Below are 21,419 nucleotides of genomic sequence, written 5' to 3'. Positions count from 1 at the left end.
TGCCGAGGGGGCCGGCGGGGGGACCCGGTCTCGGCGAGCCCCAGACCTTCTGGTGGGGAGAAACTTGGGGTGAGAGCCTGCACCGCGCTTTTCTGAACCGATGCAAAGCTATCTTCGTGGCCGAACCGCGTACTTGTCAACTTCTCAGATAAAAAGGTTTTCAGTGCGTGCTCTTAAGAACTGCGTATAAGTGAAGGATTTGTTGTTTCTTGGATTTTTTTTTTTTGCGATACTGTTGCATTGTACTCTGTTTTGTTTTGTGTCTCACTCTGCTCTCTTTTGACTGTCAATACACTCGACAATTTTAATACAGGTTTAAGATTTTCCGTTTGTTGTTAAAAAAAAAATCTTAATGATAACATAGCTCTATATATACCAACCAACCCAAAAGACAATGTGAAGTAGCCTGTAGTCATAGTTGAAGAAAAAGTTGTAGCCTGTTTTGATGACTCTTTAGGTCTTCCAGTGGCTTATTGTAGAGACACACAGAGAATGTTTTGTCAGTTAGGTTTAAAAAAAAAAAAAGATTTAACGAACTGCTTGAAAAGATTTTGCTCCAAAAAGTGAGCATGTGCTTTATGAAGTTACAGACTAAGAGTAGAGGATAGTGATCAAAGACTGTATATTTTGCTTTAATACAAATGGGTTTTGCGTTTTTCAGTTTGGCAAGTTTGCCTGGGTTTGAGGCGGTATACGTGAGATATGTTGCAGTTATTACACTGGTTTTGATAATATGAAAGCATGTCATGACTCTTACAATATTTGATATTGCCAAAGATCTGACTTCTGGTTTTATGTGAATATCAATCCGTGACTCTCCCTGAAGAAAAAAGATTTTTCTCCACGTTTCCTGTTTGAATCCTGACGCTCTAAAAACAAATGAGTACTCTAAGGCTTACTCATTTTCAAGACAAACCACTTTTTTCTTTTTTTTTTTTTTTCTTTTTAATGCATAGCATTTTCTTTGCTGCTGTCCGAGCTGTTTCTTTCCATGTCACCATGAGAAACTTGTTAAAAGTGGCCTTATCAAAACCATATTACAGACATGACTATTTCATCTGGTATTTAAAAAAAAAAAAAAACAAATAAAAACCAAAACCACCTTTAAAAAGGTATACAGGGAAGTAGTCAGCCTTACCACATGCTTTCAAGTTTGTCAAGAGGCGTCTGATTCACCATCGGTGTCTGCCAGAATAGACTGCTCAGTCCGGCTGAAGTCAGTAGAAATCCACAGGCTACAGTTTTTCTGCTAGTGAATCTACGTGCTGTTGAAAAACTTGGCATTGTTTTAACGTATGTAAACAAAACTTTCCATGCATGATTTCCTCAGGACATCCAGAACAAAATGGGACAAAACAGGCTGCAAATACCGAATGCAGGAATCAATAAGAATAATTATTTTATTTCTGTCTACATTTCATATAATTTGAACACCACAGGATGCTGTTACAGTTGATAAAGGCAGCCCTGCAGGTGATTTTTGACATGACTCTAGAAAAAGCGTGAGTATATTCAGTTCTGGTGAGGAGTTCAGTGGCCGGTGTGTATGCTAAACTTCAACAAAAAACACGTTGTACATTTTACGTGGTTCCAGCTGGGCAGTCTTAAGGTTTTGAGGGGAGGAATGGAAACATGACAGAAGTCGATTGCATCACTTGAAAATCCCCACCAACCTAGCCTGTTTCAGCCAAACAGCTGTCTGCTTGTAAAACATGTATAGCAGTGAACATCTATTGAGAATAGTTGCTGTATGAATTAGACCCTTGAGGTGACCAGTACCAGCGCAGGTTAGATACAGGCATGCATTGGAATGAAACAGTGCAGAAAATGGCAGTAAACGTATGTGTGGTGACTCAGGTAATGAAGGGGTGGTAGAACATGAACAGATCTTTGAATCTCTCTGGTTTAGGTCTATGTGGACAGGAGCTGGGTTGTCATCTGTGCATAAAGATGGCCTAGAACTTCTGCTTTCAAGACTGTTGATAGAAAGTCTGCCTCAGGGTGACGAGGCAGTGACACCGTTCACTGAACATGTAAGACTGACTCAAATTATTGCTTTTTCAACTCAGTCAGTGAGCCAGTAGGACAGTTTCTGTTCTCATGGCAGATACTTTCCATCTATGTAAAATGCCTTGCCTCTGACAAATGCTAACCCAACTGCTTTAGGCAGGGCCACCCACGTGGTGGTTGTCAGCAGAAAAGGGTAAAATTAATTCAAAAAGGTTTTGTGGAAACTCGGTTTAAAATATGTGCATTCTACCCTTTTTGTCAGTAGGTGTTGTGTCAGCTCATCGCTGTGGTGGTAGCCAGCCTCAGATTAACGCGTCTGCGCTGGTCCAAGCAGGGTGCGTCAGCTGGTGGCAGTGGGCAGAAGGTGCACAGAACTCCACGGGTCTCAGTCGTTCAGGGAAAGCGTGTGATTTTGCACTGGCTCCTGGCTGCCTCAGGCTGGGTACGGGCAGTTTCTCCGAGTTCTGCATCCAGCAGGCTTTGGAGACAGTCCTCCCTCCTCGTGCTTGGGAGTTTTTACCTTGGGCGCCTTTTCGGTGGTGAATAGTGGTGGGTGCTTCTGACATTTAGGAAATTTTTGTTACGCATTGCGTAGTTACCTTATCTTTTCTACTTTTTTGAGCTCTTCCTGATTGAGCAATAACACAGTGGATAGATGCATGTTTGTGTATTTTATAGGTAAGTCCTACTGTATTTTGTGCAAACCTACAAAACTCCCTCTTTGGGAGGAAGAAAAACTTTCATCAATAATAAATGGGATCAGCAGTGTTCAGAATTGTTTGATAATCTGAGAGGTCATTTGTTATTTAGTCTACTGCAGCATGAAAGCGTTACTTGAGAGCTTTGTAAGGATCTTGTTTTCTGAGAGTGAAGTTGCAAAATACTCATACTAAAAATGGCTTTAAATAAGTACAATTGTTGGTGAAAAATGTGAACTCAGAGGATTCCTGATCTTTTTGAAACTTTCCCATGACTGAGCACTCACTGTTGAAGGTGTAACTGATTTTTTCGAGTTACACTCAGTCAAGCTAAAAGGCTTGGGAAGGGAAGTGAAACAAACTTAGTGTTAATGTAAGAAAGAGCACTGTAAGAGCTCCACTAGGTTGACTTACCTTATCTTGTACTGCTTATAATTTTTATTTCATTTACTTTTTCCTCTGATACTTTGAATTGTGACTCTCCCATGGGCAACATGAAAATATTTGCTCAAACAGTGTCCAAGGATAGAGTATCAGAGTCTGTAAACAGTCCTGTTTTCATGCTCGGTCGGAAGATCCTACAACCGTGGGAAAGGACAAGTACAGAATGCTGGCTACCCAGTTTTAGAGGACAAACTCTTTTTCTCTCATTAGGAAATTCAGTTGCGGTTTTGAAGGTGTCATTGATTTCAAGTTGTTTCCCAACTGCTGTAAAGTATCCATTTCCTATAAACCTTGAAATAATAAATTGTTTCTTTATCTGTTGGTTGAGTTCCAATGTCATATCAGTGCAGTATCTGGTATGGGTCATATTTGGAAGCTAAATTCTACAGCTTGCAGTAGGCTGATACTGTAATGTCATAGAGTAATCGCTGTTGTAGTGAGAAGAATTTATTCTGAAGTACTTTTCTGCAAGATCGACGTGTATCACTGAAAATCACATTCACTTGTGGTTTTAGGTAGCATTCCTCTGCTGAGGAAGGATGGGTATGACTTTCTTGAGCCTGTTGTTGATATTTCAACAGCAATGGGGTTCTTTGCATTAGAACTTGGGAGTGACTTTTACAAAGTAATCCTTCCTTAGGTTTAAATGCTGAACCCTATACATTCAGGGTTCATCGTTTTGTTTGATTATTTCGGTAGCTCCAGGGGCTGTCCTTTCACTGTAATGCAGCCCCGATGCCGCTTCACTGGGTAACAACTAAGAAATGAACAAACTGATCCAGAGGTTTGGAAAGGAAGAGGGGTGGGAAAATCTGGGTGTGTTAACCACGATGACAGCAAAAGACTCAGGAGGAAGAAGCTCTCGATGATGCTCTGTGGGAGAACAACTTCTTGTATTTTAAGACTGTTGAGAGTAGCAATTCAGTGAAGCAATAATCCTTGCTTCTGCAGCCTGTATAGGAAGATAATGCGGCCAGTGTACAAATTGTCCCGACTATGAGGCATAGGCTAGCATCGAGGTCTATTCTACACAGGTGAGCTTCAGAAAGGAATTACTAAAAAAAAAAAAACCAAAACTATTTTCTTTTACTGGTAACTCCTAAATCCAATGTAAGTAGAGTGTTTTGAAGTTCGCTAATCCACAACTTTTGTCATGTAACAAAATGAAGTACACTGATGACTCTTCAGTTGGTGGCTGTGGAAGCGAGTGCATAGACAGCTTTGGGAACTGTCACAGCTGGGCACTGGCTGCTGTGAAGAGCGATACAGCGTGGGCAGACTTTGACCTGGAGGGCTGTATGTGGAGGAGATACGAGGCACCAGACACGGTCATGCAGCTTTTGAATTTGGTTAATACCGTGTCTGGATCTCAATAATACCACTTTGGTGGGATAGTTGTACCAAGGTATCAGCAGGGAACTTCTGCTTCTCAACACTAGCAAAACTGCATTTTTGCTGCTATACCTTATTTCAGCCCTTCTGAGAAAAACAAGCTGTCCTGGCAAGAGCATTCTTTGTCTGTGTATGGGTAAGGATTTTTGCTGGCTATGTTGATCAAGTGTTGCATCTTACTGTAGACCCAGACGGATGTGACCGTGACGAGAAGCCTGTAGTGTTGTCACGGCTTAGTGCTCTAGCCTTGTGACAGGGAGTTCTTCCTATTAGGAACAGGGCTGAGGCTCATAAACAGTCTTTGTTAAATCACTCAGCAGTCTGTAGATCATCAACTTCTGAATGATGTTTATAAATGGAATTAGAATGGGTGAGTATAAATAACCTAATGCAGTACATTGTAATTGGCCAGATATATGCCTGTAACATCCCAGAGAATAAATAAACCTTGGTGTCCTAGTGAAATGCTGCACAAAGTAATTTGGTTTATATCCCAACTTTTTAAAGTGTGGAAGCTCTTTTAAGGAAAGACTGAAAGTTGCCAGGGTAATAGAAAAAGGTCTGTTCTTATTTCAAAGAGGTGGGATAGGGTAATGCTTTTTAGGGCAGAAGCCTTTTGCTTAGGCTGTTGTACAATTCCAGTGCTTCTCAAACTGAAATGTTTGGCTGTGGATTTTATGAACAGCTTTCTAGCGCTCTATATGCAGCCTCACCTGATGTTGTGGGTCAATTTTAGAGAAGTCTTTAAGGAAGATTTAAGTGAATTCAACATACCAGCCTGGCAACAGATCAGAATTTCGGTAACGTCCTCAGCGACATGCATTAAACTGCTGCCAGAGGAATGAACTGGAAACCAAATCATGTAACCCACAGGTAGCAGTAGTAGGAGAGAGTTGTTTTGTTTTTTTTTTTCTTCTCCCTGATGCAACAGTTGAGGCACAAGTTCTCAGTCTGTACTTGCTGAGTTGTATGACTAGAAGATGGTTATAGAGATGTACAGTTTCAAGGCAGTTTTCTGAATGTAAATATCCATTACTGATTTGAAAACGAGGGTTTGTGGAGACTCTAAATCTGATGGTGTTGGCTGGAGGAGGATTAATTGTTCTGGTAGTGGCAGTGAGGTTTTTTTCCTGTTAAACCATGAGATACTTGCTTGTTAGAAGAGCTGTACTGTCTAGTGAAATGAATAGTCTGCCTCGATATCTGACATTGTAAGGCCAAAGAACCTGCACCTAGGGAAGAAATGTCTTTTAAACAAATTATCCTTTCTCTTCCCTCTCAAGAGAGAAGTGAAAAGCGGTAAAATTATTTTACCACATCAGATTAGCATCCTCCAGTAGGACACAAAACTTACGAAGTTTCCACTCTTAGTCAGACTTATAAGCAGGAAAACATAAAGCATAATTATTGAAATGCCATGTTACGTTAGCAAAGTTATATTCTTAACGAAGCACAGAATGCCGTGTAGTTTTTTGTTTTATAGAATTTTGCTTTCTGCAGGTTGATTTTTTTGCTTTTTATAGTTCTGGTGTGGCCACGTCAAAGTTTGGGTCCTGGCGTAATATACTTTAACACATCCTTTATTTAACGTTCTAGTGCTTAGTTCTACTAAACTAAATGGATGGTCTTACTTTCAGAGTATTTGGGTAAAAGAAAGTTATTTAATTACTATTAAGAAAACATCGACAATAAAAACCTGGGAAGTCGAGAGTAATTCTAAAATTTCTTAAACTATTTCTGCCTCGACTTTGTCCATCCAGCAATGGATGTGCCAGGATGACTGAAGTGCTGTTGCAGCTCCTGAAGATAAGTTGTTTTTTTAAGTATTCAGAAGAAAGAAAAGATTGAACCTGGTTTTAGTAACAAATAAAAACAGCCTAGGGTGCAGTTTCTTACTAGTGTGCAAAATTTGTTGTTTGCTCTTCAGTTTGGCAGATGTAAAGTAACAATGAATTGGTAAATAGTACAAATAGTCCCACTTCCTCTTCCTAGAATGGGTGGTGGTTTTGTGTTTTTGACCTTGATACGCAATCCTGCTTGCTCCATGTGCTGTCCCTCAGATACGCCGTTCCCTCGACAGTAACATTTTTGTCTTGGTTTTGTGGCTGATGTGCAGAGAGCTGCTGGAGAGAAGAGATGGTTTTACAGCCATGAGATTTAAAAGTTACTGCAATTAGTGAATTTTGCTGCATAGTATTGTGCTATTAAGTTGTTTCCCTAAGTCGCTTAATTACAGTGACAAATGTGCCCCTAGTTGATTGCACAGGGCAGTAAAGATGAATACAAACATCAATATAATCTGAGTATGAAGTCCACAAAACATAGAGCAAAATTCTGGTTGTGTTCTTACTTGTTACTGTTATAACTTCAGTTTCTTTTTGCAGTCTCAGTGGAGGGAAGTGTTCTTAGTGTTTTGAAAACTATAGATAAGGTATTGAGATGCATTGCATTGGGAGGGTGAGAATTTAATGTGGGCAGGGTTATATGTAGATTCTTATTATGAGAAGTATCTGTGGGATGTGTTAATGTCATTTCAAACCCTGACCAAAAGGGCACAGTAACCCTTCTTTATGCCTACACAGAGACAGAATAAATAATACAGAGCTATGTTTACTTTGGAAGGGCTAAATTGACCTTGCTTGGAAGCAAACTTGTATTTCTTACCTGAAGTTTAGGTCACTGTATATTTCTTCTTGTTGAACATCGAGATTAGGTGAATGCAAAAGCCTTCTCTGAGCCAGTAGTTGAGTTTTGGAAATCTAACTGTGATGTAGTCTGATTTTGGTGTTTTAATATGCAATGGAAAATTGAAAGTGTGTATGACAGCTTTCTCAGCTGTAATCTGATTCTGTGAATAACCTCAGGTTTTGGAGATCTTTTGATGCTGAGGCTATTTTTCTCTCCCTCAAAACCATGTAGTGTTTAAGCCCTAAATGTTTAATATTAAAATAAGGCGGAGGGGCGGAGAGTGAGGAGAATAACCCTCCTCGCTAGCTGCTGAGAGCCAGTGGGTGCAAACTCTGCTCTGCTTTTCTGGTGAGGGAAGAGGTTGGGAAACCCCATCTGAGGCTGTCACACCATCTCAACTGGTTTTCCCAGCAGTGAGGTGGAATGACCTATTCCCTTTAATTGTGCCATTGTTCAGAAAAGCCCATGGCTGAGGTCTCCTGCTGGCCTAAGGGCTGCTCATCTGTCTTGAATTTTAGCAAGGAGGCGAGGAGGAAGAGAAGAGATTTCTCTCTTGTCTGAGTGGTCATCCTGTGGTTTCTCTGGCTTGTTCAGTTTGCAGTGACTCTGGTGTCAAGAGACCATTGGTATCTTCTGTATGCTTGAGGTCAAAGTCTGCTGTCTTACTGCTTTGTGTTGGAATAAGACTTCCTAGCGCCAAACTAGGAGGGCTATAGAGAGTGGTTGGAATTTTAGCACCATTATTCTGACTTTGTAACACTTGGGCTCATAGTGTTTAAGTACTTGTAGGTGCTTATAACATTTCTTTAAGTGTCTTGGAAAAGAATAAAGTGGTCATATAAAAAAGCTGGTCTGCAGAAATGTGTAAAAAGCCTTTTTTAAAGATTCAGTAATACCAGTCCTCTCTAAATCCATGAGAGGGTGGCTAGTGAATGGAGAGGGGGAAATTGGTCTTTAGATCTCTTTTTTTTTTTTTTTTTTTCTTTCCCCTCCCAACAATTTAATTTGCTTAATTATTATCTTTTGATTTACACTGACTTCTTATTTCCCTTCCCCCTCCTCTAGGCCCTATGAGAAAAAGGGAAAGCTAAGGATGCTGGAGCAGAACAATGGATTTCTCTTTCTCTTTCATGCAAGGGATCATGGGAAACACAATTCAGCAACCACCTCAACTCATTGACTCAGCCAACATCCGCCAAGAGGATGCCTTTGATGCCAGCAGTGACATTGCTGAAGATGGTGGACAAACGCCATATGAAACTGCTCTGCAGCAAGGCTTTCAGTACCCTACGCCCACGACGGAGGACCTTCCACCCATCACTAATGGCTACCCACCAACAATCAACATGTACGAACCTCAAGCCAAATACCAGACGTACAGTCAATATCCCAATGGTTCAGCCAATGGTTTTGGTACAGTCAGAAACTTTAGTCCCCCAGAGTATTACCAAATGGAAAACTCTAACGCAAGGCCACACGAAGTTCTGGAAAAACCTTCCCCTCCACAGCCGCCGCCTCCACCACCACCTTCAGTTTCACAAACGGTGATTCCAAAGAAGACTGGCTCACCAGAGATCAAATTAAAAATAACCAAAACTATCCAGAACGGCAGGGAATTGTTTGAGTCCTCTCTGTGTGGGGACCTTTTAAATGAAGTACAAGCGAGTGAGTATGCTAAGGCGAAACATGAAGGGAGAAAAGAGAAAAGGAATGAAGAGCGCAAGTCACACAAAATTCCAAAATTAGAACCAGAGGAGCAAAATGTAAGTGGAATAATAGTTTCAGCCATCTATATACCTGATATTGTTGATGGAGTGCCCATTTTCGGCCATGTTTTTCCTTACTTTTATTTGTATACATACTTAAAGTCATGAAGTTTTATTTACTGGTCAGATACTATATATTAGGCTGCTAAGAGCGCAAGTCACACAAAATTCCAAAATTAGAACCAGAGGAGCAAAATGTAAGTGGAATAATAGTTTCAGCCATCTATATACCTGATATTGTTGATGGAGTGCCCATTTTCGGCCATGTTTTTCCTTACTTTTATTTGTATACATACTTAAAGTCATGAAGTTTTATTTACTGGTCAGATACTATATATTAGGCTGCTAGGAACTCTATTTCTAGGACAACACAGTTTTGGTGAAAAGACTGCATATAAAAAATAAATGTTAGAAAAGGTTATATAATTTTTTTTTAATGTCATTTAGTGTTTTAGCATGTTCAGAGTTTGCTACACTTTGGACAGTGTTGAAGGTGGAGCTTTTGGCCAAAAGCATACAAGCATACACATTCCTGAAATTGCCTCTCAAAATAATGCTGGGTTATTCAGTGGAAAGTTGGGTTACTTGGAGTATTCAGCACTGCAGCTTTCAATTATTTTTTGAAAGATACTCTAAATATCGTGATGACGTACAAAACCCAAGAGCTATGTAGCATATGTAGGAGCCAGCAGAAATTAGTATTCTGAAACAGTAGGTAAATTAGAAGTACTAGTTGACTCTGCAAACTTTGGGAAAATTCAATACTGATGTCTATTACCGTTTCTGTCAAGTTCTGTAATATGGTTGTACGTATACAGGGTGTGTATATATATGTGGTGTTTTAACTTAGCTTCCAGGAAGTAAAGACCCAAATTGCTGGTCTTCAGTACTCTTAGCCGTTCTTTAGTCTTCAGTTTTATAAGCCACTTCATTGCTTCTGTTTCCTTTTCTCTTGCTTATTCCTGCCAGCTCTGAGATAGTAGTTTCTGTATTTCCCAGTTTGAGGGGAATGGGTAGCAGAGAGGGGTGGCGAGTGTCAGGAATGGGGAAGTTGCCATATCAGGCCAGGACAGAAATTGCCCAGCTCGGGCTGGGCTGTTACAGTATATAGCTGAGTTTCTTGTAAGTTCATGTGAAACCCCTTGATACTTGCTGCTTTTGGTAGGTTTGGGAGAAGATCCTGTCCTGTACGGATCAGGACTCTGATCTAGTATAGCAGGTTCATATGCTTGATGTATTATTGTTGTTGTTGTTGTTATTTTTAATGGAAGACACGCTGATTTCACACACCCCTTACCAGGAATATTTACAAGTTTTATAACTGTTATATCTCCCTTCTGGTAAGCGGACCTTTTCTAGAAGTCAAGTTGGTGATATATCAAGATTTTGAGCTTCCACTATATTTGATTACCATAGTTGACTCTAATGAAGCTCAGTAAGATCTTAATAAACGTTGTAATCCAAACTTGAAATGGATTAGCCGATTAAAATACGAGCCATCCGTGACTGCATTTATACGTAATTTTCTTGATGTCAGAAATATTGTTTCAAGCCACTTCCAAGTGGCTGAAGCAACTGACGTGTCCAGCTGGCAACTGCTACCAGGAGGCAGTTATAATGGGAAGGCAATGCCGCGAACGGCATCTCCCTCGCGCCTGCGTTGTACCCGCGTATGGAGGTAGGAAGAGGGGTCTGTTCTCACTGTCAGCTTTCTGCTGAATGCCTCTGCTGCTCGTATGTTGTTTGTCCACCTGTCCTTTGTTTGCTGGACAAATTGTACATTTATCCCCCAAGTTCCACTTAAACCTTAGTGAGTTTGGTTCTTTCAGAGTTCAGCTAAAGACACGGTCTTTTACCTAGGCCTTCTGGCCTCTTCTCCAGACGCCCATACCCCCACATCAGGCTGTCAGTTTTGCCTTATCATTTTGTCCTCCCTCTTACTAGGGACTCTGATTCTACTCTTGAAGCTTCAGCTGTGCCTGTCCCTCTGTTTGGCTGGTGTTACTTGGTTATCACGAGAACATAATCTTCTGTCTTTCCCAGCATGCTGTCTTTCCCAGATTGAACTAAACCCTTGCCTCTCAAATTCCAAGTTCCGAGTCATATGTGTCATTCGAAATTCACCAGAAATCTCGGTCTTGCTTTTGTCCTCCTTGTAGCTTCCATTTCCCTTTCAAAAGGTGTTGTTGCAATAAAATCTTACATGTTATTCACCCTTGTTTCAGACAGCAGATCACTCTGACATGAACAGGATTTTGTGCTAGTGGTTTTCGTTATGAATTATCCAGTGCAGCCTTGGTTTCATACTCCCACCATTTGGCTTTCCACTACACAATTTCATCTGCATGTGCGTTCATTATGTACACTTTCGTCATATTTAGTATTAATGGTATGAGATTTGTAACTTAGGATCACCTTAACAGGAACAAACAAAACTTCTGGTACAACAGTTGTTTTACACTTTTATACTCAGCATGGCTATTCGAAAGTAGGGTGATCTGCAGTTGTTTCCTCATTCTGACACTGTAATCTCTGTGGAAACCCACTGACTGTGGGGGGATGTTCATACTTGAAAGGCTGATTTGAAAAGAAAATGTTATGAAAACATTGTTGAACTTTAAGCTCTGACTACTTGTTTTAAGAATAAATTACTCCGCTCGTTGTATTCTGTGAGGAGCCGGAAGTTTGCAATCTGTGTAATCAGCTTGGCTCTTCTGGCAGAGGTGAAGTTTCCAGTAACTCACTGTAGCAAAAGAAAGGCAGGACTCATTGACATGCTTTCTGCTGTACCAGGGAGGAATGATTTCTGCCCAGCAAATATTAACATGGTCAGTCTTAAATGATCGTTTTCTACAGACAGCTCTAAATGAGATACTGACCGATGCCAGAACTGACCTTAATTGTTCTAGATGATGTTTCCATGTGTGTTTCGTAGTTTCTCTGAGCTGAAGCATGCAGTATGGACTAATACGGGGTCTGCGTTTTAGATGGACTAGGTATAGTTTGGGTTAACAGCATTATTAGTTTCTCACTGCATGTGTGTGGCTCTCTGAGTCCTTTGACTAATGACTTCTCTGCTGTAGTAAAAGAAAATATCTGGTCTCTGTCTCATTAGATAGCTCACGGCCCACCTCTTATCTTCTCAGCTGCTGTGTCATCACACTCCCTATCATGGCTACGCCACCGATGATGTTAGCTTCTGTTCACTGGTGATCCCTCCTCTGTCAAAACCTTTTCCTCTCTTACTCTGCCAGAATAGACTGCGTGTGTGCCTCAGCCTGGCTTATAAATGCACCGTAGGCTTTATGTTGTTGACTTTTGATCCTCCAAATATATTTGTCAACTATATGCAATTTAACATCAATTTTACAATTTTCATATTGTATATTTAATATGATTTTTTGTAATGTAGTTTTTGCAAATAACTGGTATACAGTGAGACTCATCACGTTATTATGGATATCCTTCATATGTTCTTCTCTGTTTCTTTGAAGTTGTATATTAATTTAGTGGAAAGTTATTTGGGTTTACTGTCCCTGAGTGCATGTTCTTCTATCACCTGTTACAGGAGAACATTGTTGTATGTAGGTGTGATGGTTAGGGAAAAAAGGTATTTTTTGATTGTGATGCTACTATGTTTTGAATTGGGCATAAGAAGTCATCATACTCATATTTTCTGGGTTCATGGTTGCCTTTCTGTGAATTATTTTTTCAGCCTGGTTTCATTATTATGCTTTTTTTTTTGTTTTACTGTCCCCTTACCTTGTTTATGTTTGTTTTTCCTTTTTTCTCTTCATTGTTACCCATTTCCTAGAGACCAAATGAGAGGCTTAGCATGCTATCAGAAAGACCAAGAGAAGATACAGTGTTGGAGGAAACCCCGGTTAGTACATATACTAATTAACTCTTTTTGAACTTCTAGTGTGTTACTATTTTTGGACTAATTATTACATGGATCCTTTAATTTGTCGGATAGATCAGTTGCCATTTCTTTGAAACTCTTACTAATCAGTACTGCATCAAAACATCTCTCATTGTACTGTATTTATTGCTTTATTTTATCCCAAAAGCAACATTCTTAATCGACTTACAAAGCGGAAACTTTTTTGGGGTGGTGGTGGAGGTTGCTGTTGTGTATCTTGGTTTGTCAGCGGCTATCTTGTGTAAATACTAGCTGTATGTGACTCCTTCCTGTCATGTTTCTAAGAAATATTTATCTCATGTTAGGTTATCAAACGTCAGGGATACCTGAGAGAAAAATAACAAGTCCCTGTGGATAGCGCATGCATCTCTAAGTGCGCTAAATTGTCTTTTGTGGCTTTAAGCTTGCATTTTCTTTGTAGGTCCAACAGTTCTTGCCTTCTCTTCCGACACAAGTCACCCATGACATCAAGTTTCAGGTTGGCGATCTGGTTTGGTCCAAGGTGGGAACATACCCGTGGTGGCCTTGCATGGTTTCATGTGATCCACAGCTTGATGTTCACACCAAAATTAATACAAGAGGTAAGGGAGGAAGTCTTTGCCAGACTTTATCAAGTGTCTGTAGTTGTTCCTTTATTAAAAATATCTTATCTTTGCATTCCCTTTGCAGGATGGATTCTGCTTGTGTGTATGCTAAAGAGGACTATTCCTGAAATGTATAAAACTATTACTTACTAAATTACCTCTACAGATGAGCCTGTGCAAACTATGCTTGTGCACAGATGCTCCCACTTTTCTCAAGTCAAAGTATTTATGAGAAGACACTGACAAGTGTGAGAGTGTTCAGTGTGGGCAAGGTATACTTACCTTCCCATCTTAAACTGTTCTAAATCTAGGCCCGTCTTATTTCTAAACTTTAGCTAGGTACTTCCACCTGCAGGAATTGAGTGATGTGGAGGAGAAGAGCATAAGCTAAACCAGCAAAGTGATGTTAATAAAACTGCTGACTAGAATTTTTCATTTTCAGGTGCCCGTGAATACCATGTTCAGTTTTTTAGCAACCAGCCAGAGAGGGCATGGGTGCACGAGAAGCGGGTTCGAGAGTACAAAGGACACAAACAGTATGAGCAATTACTGGCTGAGGCTGCTAAGCAAGCCAGCAACCACTCCGAGAAACAGAAGGTACGATGAACACTGTGTTATCTACAGTGCCTGTATAAGTGAAACTCTCGTGGGGCAGTTCTGAAACACTGTAGTACTTTACCCTGTAAAGGGTTGTCCACATTTCACTGGCAAAAGTGTTTTTCGCAAAGATACCGAAAATGTTTCCATACTCTTATGACTTTCGTGTGAAAAGGCTGATAGCTGAACCCACTTTCTCAGTTCCTCATGATGGTAGTCATCCTGCGCATTGGAGATAATTTTACATCTGTATTAGAATATTAAATAAAAACAGTGCCTGTGTGTTCACTGTTAACCTCTTCTTTCGAAAATACAGTTTTTAAAGGTCACTCTTCCAGCCCCTGATACTAGTGGATATGTTCTTTTCCATTCCTTTATTGGAAAAGAAGTGTTAGCTGCAGGAATTACTTATTGACTGAAGTAGTCCATCTACACAGTATTTATGCTAATCAAAATATTGATGTAGAAGGAAAAGAGTGTTTATAGAAAAATAAGGAGGATTTTAAAAGTAGATAAATTAGGATTAATGCTGTGTCTCATAACAATTACAGGCTTGAATACTGCCTGTTACTGTGTTTAGTGAAGTTGTAACTCAGGGCAGACACTTTTAATTGTGATAGTCATATGATCCAGCTTAAGTATCTGCTTGTACTCTGAGCAGGGGATTCACAGTCCACCTTTCAAAAATACCCTGTAAATGGAGAGCAAACTTAAATCTGCTGCCTGAGAGATTTAAAGAACCTCAGGATTACATTTTAAGTGCTATACATGGCAAAATCTTCAGTGTAATTAGCTGCTTGTCTTTGTTCCTTAAGATTCGCAAACCAAGGCCACAAAGAGAGCGTGCTCAGTGGGATATTGGTATTGCCCATGCTGAGAAAGCATTGAAAATGACTCGGGAAGAAAGGATAGAACAATACACCTTCATTTATATAGACAAAGAGCCAGAGGAGGTTTTGTCAAAAGCCAAAAAGACTGCTGCTTCTAAATCGGAGACCAAGAAGAACCGACGACCGAAGCCAGCATTGAACACCCAGCCAGAACATGCCAACGTGGTAGCAGCATCGCCTTCAAATGCTGAGATGCGAAGACAAAGCCAACGGAGGCAGTCAAGTGTGGAAGAAGAGGAGCCACCTCCTGTGAAAATCGCATGGAAAACAGCTGCAGCTAGAAAATCCTTACCAGCTTCAATAACCATGCACAACTTGGATCTTCAAAAATGTAACATGTCTCCAGTTGTTAAAATTGAACAGGTTTTTGCCCTTCAGAATGCTGCTGGGGATGGAAAACTCATCGATCAGTTTGTTTATTCCACTAAGGTATGTACTTTGTGTAGTGACTCCTCTTCTGTTCGTATATTATCCCAAGTCTGTCTTACTGTGGAGCTTAAACTTGTGTCCACCAAGTTTTTACAATACATGTTCCTTTCATTGGAGAGATTAAATCTAACAAAAGACACATGTGACAACAGAATCTTTTAGTGCACTGAACTCTTAATTTCAGTGCATCCAAAAGTCTCTGGCAGTAACCATTTTGACTGGTGGCAGAGGAGCTCGCTACAGATGGTTGCATTTTTGCTCATAACACATTCAAAATATTAAAGCTGTTTAATTCCAGCTTCCTAGTTGAAATAATCCAGAAATTCTTTGTAAATCTTAAAAACAATGGATTTGTGGGAAACAGATGAGATGACAAGACTGTTAATAATGTATTAAAAAGTAATAACTACATTTTGTATAACAGACTTTTAAAATGAGTTCTGCCTCCTAGCTTCCTTCAGGTGCACAGCAGCTTCTCACAGTCAGTGTAAGGAAAAGGTTTAGGACTATTTCTCTGCCTCCTTCTTCTGCCTCTCTACCTGGAGAGTATTTATTTCATCCTAAGCATTAGAGAGAAGGTAATGTTTAGAAAAGTCACTGGAATATTTTTTTTTTTTCCTTGTGTGTAAGGGGAGCTTGAGAGGGATGGGAAGTTCTGCAAGGAAGCAGCTCAGTAGTAGATATCAACACATGTATGCGTTGCATTGAAGAGCGTTGAATGTTTCTGTTATGAGACTTAGGAGTAGATCAATATGCCTGTTAGCAACAACACATGCATAAATAGGTTAAGAGAATCTTTTCTTCTTTTTCTTTTTAAGGGAGTTGGTAACAAAACAGAAATAAGCGTCAAAGGACAAGAGAAACTTAATTCTTCATCAAATCAGAGAAATGAAAAAGCAGTGGTGCAAAATGTGTCCTCTCCTGAAACAACTTCTGGGTCAACAGGTAGGCAAAATTGCAGAATCCTTGTCTGAACTTTAGCATTCTAGCATTTAAATTCAAATATCAAACCTGACATTTTCTCATTAGTTAAAAATGATTATTAACATCTTTCTGTTTACATAATAGTTGTAACAAGCATGGCTATTATAACACATGATGAGCCCAGATGCTTGGGAAACACAGGATGTCTTTGTGATGCGATTAGCTGGTTTGGCCTCTGAACTTTTAGTGTTTGCAACTTGCAGTATCTAACTCAACATATTAGAAGGATGGATGCCTTGTGGAGAGCAGATGGCAAGTTGTTTTAGAAGACAACATAGTGGATGTGTGTTTAGCAGAGTATTGTAATGGATTTTGGCACCAAATGGAAAATGCAACAGCTGGGATCAAAGGAAGAGAATCTGGAAATGGCATAGATCAGTAAGGAGTGGCTCTGAATCAGGATGGGTGCTTTCCTAGACTTTATTGTTGAGTTCCTGCATGACCTTTGTAAAGGATAGTGATTTTTTTAAACTGCTTCAACTAACTCCATCAGCAAAATGAGATAATGCTTGCTTTCTGAAGGCATTTTAGGGGCCCCATCATAAAGCGCTAAGTTTTGAAATATTATGTCTGAGGGAGAAGAACCACTAAAGCAAATAATGGAGCTTGAGACTGAAAAGGGAAAGCCTGGAACAAGCTATTTGAAGTTTAATTTGTAGTACAGTAGTAGAGAAGAATGAGAAAGATAAACTGGGTGAGTGCTTTCTAGACTTGGAACAGAAAAACATTTTTTTCATGTTTTGATTTTTGAGAAATAGCTAATGGGAATTCTTCCAAAGGGATTGAGCTTTTCCCCACCAGCAGAAATTTGTCTGCAGTATGTCCTCTCATCATCCTCAAGAGGAGACAGATACCCGTTGGTGAAAGGATGGAGGTTCCTGAAAAGAGACAGTTTTGAGTCATCCTAAACTAAGAGCTTTTCAAGTTCCTCCAGTCCCTATAGTGACTTCGGTTTTTCAACCACAGATTTTGTACAGGCCATGTAAAATCCATTAACTATTGCATGTTTGTTACTGTGCTTGTAATCATATCCTTGGTATAGTCTCAAACATACTTAGTTTTACATTGGGTATGTAAAAGTAAATTTTAGGTTGCAGCAAAACACCTTGATTTTTCTCTCACTGTAGGATGCACAAATGCTCATGGTATGGAAACAAAAAAAGATGGAAGACTTATTACAGTACACATGCTAAAAACCTCTCTTTTCTTCTTGAGAAAAAAATCTCATAATGTTGCCACCTGTCACTTCTGCTTTAACTATCCGTCTGTTTGGTTATTTCTCCCTTTCCAAATGTAAAAAAAAAAAGAGATTCCAGGTTGAAAACCTCAGTGGTCAACATACATGGGATCACTGTCCTCTGCAAACACGCTTCAGTTTCTGTACTTGTATAGTTTTTAGGTAGACTCTTTTTTATATACATTGTTTTATGGACTGTATTTGGGGACTTTACAATACAGGCTGAGTACTCCGGATATTCTGGTGAGAGTGGGGTTTTCTCTAGTGTGGTCGACAGTGGTTCTTCTTTTCAGTTTTAGTTGCTGTAGCTACTTCAGTTTTTTCAAACAGTTGCTACTTTAATTGCCTTGGAGCAGGAGATCGCTGTTTTGTTTCTCCCACCTGGGAACTAAAGGCTTCACCTTCACAATGGCTCTTCAGACGTAAGGGGGGTGAGAATTCTGAGCCTCTCTTTTTTCATTTTCTTAGGTTTTTTGGATACGTAAAACTCCACCTGATAACACCCTATAGAGTGCATGAGCTTTACTTCAGTATACACTCCAAACAATCACTTTCAAAGCCATTTCCAAAGTCCAGACAGTTATTGGTCCCCTCTCACGGAACATAACTGCGAAGTCCTTTTTTCAAATTTAAGGTCACCGGAACTTCAGAATACCTTTACGGTAAAGTATTTTACAGAATGACTCTGGGAGTCCTTATTAATAACCTGCAGTTAGATATACAGAATTCCATAATGCCAGGAAAATAATTCTGTAACTTGAAATCTGATAATAAGAGAACAACTATGAGAATTCATAGTGCCTCTGGTCTCCACATACAGCTGAAACAGGATTAACCTGACCCGACCTGGCCAGTAGTGAGGCAGATTGCTGGTCTGAAATCTGTCCTGAAACTCTGGATCAAAATATGCACGAAGACGGAATAGGAGCATTGTGGAGGTGATGCACTGGATCCTTGGAGAGCGGGAAGAGGAAAAAGTGCCTGTTGCATTGATCAATATTGCTTTCAGCCAATATTAGATGCACTGATGCTGGAGTTTCTCCTCTGATACAGGGCTTGCATCTTATTTCCCTTACTACAGTGGGGCAGCACAGGGAGAAAATACATTATTGATTAAATGAACGCTTTGGTCACACTTGCTCAAAATTACTTTAAGCTGCTTCAGAGAATTTCAGCTGAACACAAAGGTGACAAAAGATGACCCCTAGCTTTAGTTGACATCCATTATAGTTGTGTGTGTCTCTCAAAGGATGCGGCTCATTGGAACCAAAAGTTACATGTGTGCTAAATGAAGGATGTGGAGCTGAGTTATTAATTTCTGAATTATTAATAACTCATTGCTATTATTAATTAGTTAATATGCTGTAAAACTTTCTTCCCTTGAAGAAAAATAATTAAATTTTTTTGCCTCAGAAATACAGTTACTGTAAAATGGCAATGTTTTCAACTGAGATATTCCTGAGCCACGCAACCTTGATAAAAATGCTCATCCAATTAATCAAGATGAATCTTCATTTTTTTTCTGGAGTCCTTTTGAAAGGCTTTCTTTCAGTGTCTGATGAAAGCCTGCCTACCTCTCTATATATTTTATCTCCTAACAAGAAGACACAGGTTTACACCTTCTAACAGTATATCTGTCTGGCACAGTAAGCTAATTCCTGGTCCCAAGAGTTTGTATTTTTGCTTGGAAGAATACAAAGTATTTTACATTCATGTCTTCTTTAGGTGAAACACCCAAAACTGAAAAACAAGAATAACGCTTCACAACAGATAATTGTAAATCTTCAGATTTCAGTTTTCTGTCAGTACAGCTTTAAGTGTGTACTTTGTTTCAAAAGTTGCGCATGGTGTTAAGTGTTGTGTACGTATTTCTCAATATGTCCTTTTTGGAGGTACTGCAGCATAGAAAGGTCTTCTGATTTTGCCAACCTTAGTTGTCAAAAAAACAGCAGCTCCTACTTCATCTCTTGAAATGTCATGATAACCATCATTAATCTGAGTTTGTTTTCCATGGCAATATTTTCAAAAACTTGTTTTTCACTTTAATTATAATAACACATCATGATCACTGCTTCTGTTTGTGCTGAGTTTTTCTTCACCTCTCGAAGTCTTTAGTTGAGCGTTCAGATTTCGTCTTGATGGCACGTGTTATAGCGTGGTTCTTGCTTTAAGTTTTTGTGTTAGCCAGTTCTGGGAGAAGGCTAACCCCCTGCAGAGCAGGGGCACAGAACTGGTGTTTTGAGTGAAAACTTGGAAGCTGTGTTTTGCGTCTTAAATTTCTAGTTTGTTTTAGTTCAAGAAGTTGATTGTGGATACCTTCCCATAAACACCAATGATGGACTGTTTGGTTAAAAATTAACCAAAGTGAAGACTCTGCCTGAGAGGTGTGTTATGAAAATCTGTTTGCCCTAAACTGGATTCCAGCTTTTTGTTTCACTTTGTTACTAGTGTCTTTTTCTGAAGCTGATCTCTCTGTCTATGGAATCAGAACGTGTTGTCTGCAACCACAGCACCAGTTGGCAAATAGCTTGGAACTGAATTTAAAAATAAAACATTAAAAAGAGGAAAGAGTCTTGGTTTCGTTACTTTATCTGTTGATTTGGTGTTGAACATCTTGCTGTACCTCAGAAATATAGGGAATCATATAATGGAAACCTTTTTCCTTCTTCAGGTTCTGTAGAAAAGAAGCAACAGAGAAGATCGATTCGAACCCGCTCAGAGTCTGAGAAATCCACTGAAGTTGTGCCAAAGAAGAAGATCAAAAAGGAGCAGGTTGGCTTCCTCCATGTAGAGAGTTAAAATATATTGTATTCATAAATGTTGTGGCTTATATTGGTGCCTTTTTATTTTTCTCCATTTTTCCCCATCGGGTTTCGTTTTGGACTATCCTTCATGAAATCCCCTTGTCAATACCATTGCTGTGACTCTGCTACTGGCATCTTCACAGTATCAGTCAGGCTATGGAAAATGGGAACTCAATGATGCAAGACTCCTAATGAACCTGCCATGTTTACTTTGAGATTTCTGTTATGAGCAAAATGATCTTGTTTCAGTAATTTCTATTTGATGGAATTGCCACCAGGTTCCTTCCTTTTGCTCTTGATTTAGCTGCTGGTTTGTATTGAGGTTTTGTTTTTCAAATGAAGTTAGACTGATTAATCTGACCACTTTTGAAAATGGACTTTAAGAATGATTTAACTTAAAGATGAATAGTCAGACTTTTATGTTGGCAGACATCAGCAAAACAGATCTTCTGGGATATACGTTTTTTTTTTTTTTCCTTAAGTAGATCTAACATGTACAGGGCATTCCTTTAATCTGGATGTCAGAGAGACAAATGTTGTTGCTTTAAAAAAAATTATAAAAAATTCTGCGTGGAAATGAGTAGGAAAGTTCAGTGGATGGACATTAATATTAAAAACTGAATACACTTTTTTAACAAGTTTGTAAAAGTTGTTGGTTCTTTTCCTTACATGGTTGATTTTCCCTCTTCAAGGGCCTCTCCACTTGAAACCTGAGAATTTTATATCAAATGTTTCATAGTGTAGCTTTTACCAGTGAGAATTTTTTAAAAGGGACAGTCAGGCTAAAGATTTATATGGGAAGGGGAAAAATTGTTTTTATCTCTTTTATTTTAATTTATTCTTTGCCCTTTACGCATTGTTTTGCACTTCATTCACTTCAGAGATTGAAAGTGGACCCAGTTGGGTTTTTTTTTCCTATTTTTCCTTTGATGCCATAGCATTTACATCTGTGTTGAGCAGAAGAATGCTCTAAT

The 21,419-nt window shown here is 39.4% G+C and overlaps 1 protein-coding gene across 4 annotated transcripts in view; it reads left to right on the top strand.

The window, feature by feature from the left end:
- Positions 1-8,301: 8,301 nt before the first annotated feature.
- WHSC1L1 (Wolf-Hirschhorn syndrome candidate 1-like 1) overlaps positions 8,302-21,419 on the top strand; it is a 35,168-nt gene continuing 22,050 nt past the window's right edge. For all 4 annotated transcript variants that reach the window (XM_009576307.1, XM_009576306.1, XM_009576305.1 and 1 more), the window contains exons 1-7: positions 8,302-8,995; positions 12,813-12,881; positions 13,342-13,501; positions 13,947-14,101; positions 14,917-15,420; positions 16,239-16,365; positions 20,313-20,413. In XM_009576307.1, the coding sequence (XP_009574602.1) occupies positions 8,342-8,995; positions 12,813-12,881; positions 13,342-13,501; positions 13,947-14,101; positions 14,917-15,420; positions 16,239-16,365; positions 20,313-20,413 (1,770 nt within the window). In that variant the 5' untranslated portion in view covers positions 8,302-8,341. The remainder of the gene's footprint in view (positions 8,996-12,812; positions 12,882-13,341; positions 13,502-13,946; positions 14,102-14,916; positions 15,421-16,238; positions 16,366-20,312; positions 20,414-21,419) is intronic.

The sequence above is a fragment of the Fulmarus glacialis genome, unplaced genomic scaffold (assembly GCF_000690835.1).
Source record: "Fulmarus glacialis isolate BGI_N327 unplaced genomic scaffold, ASM69083v1 scaffold31044, whole genome shotgun sequence".
Taxonomy (NCBI): domain Eukaryota; kingdom Metazoa; phylum Chordata; class Aves; order Procellariiformes; family Procellariidae; genus Fulmarus; species Fulmarus glacialis.
The sequence above is the reverse complement of the archived record's forward strand: the minus strand, read 5'-3'. Positions and strand labels throughout refer to the sequence as shown.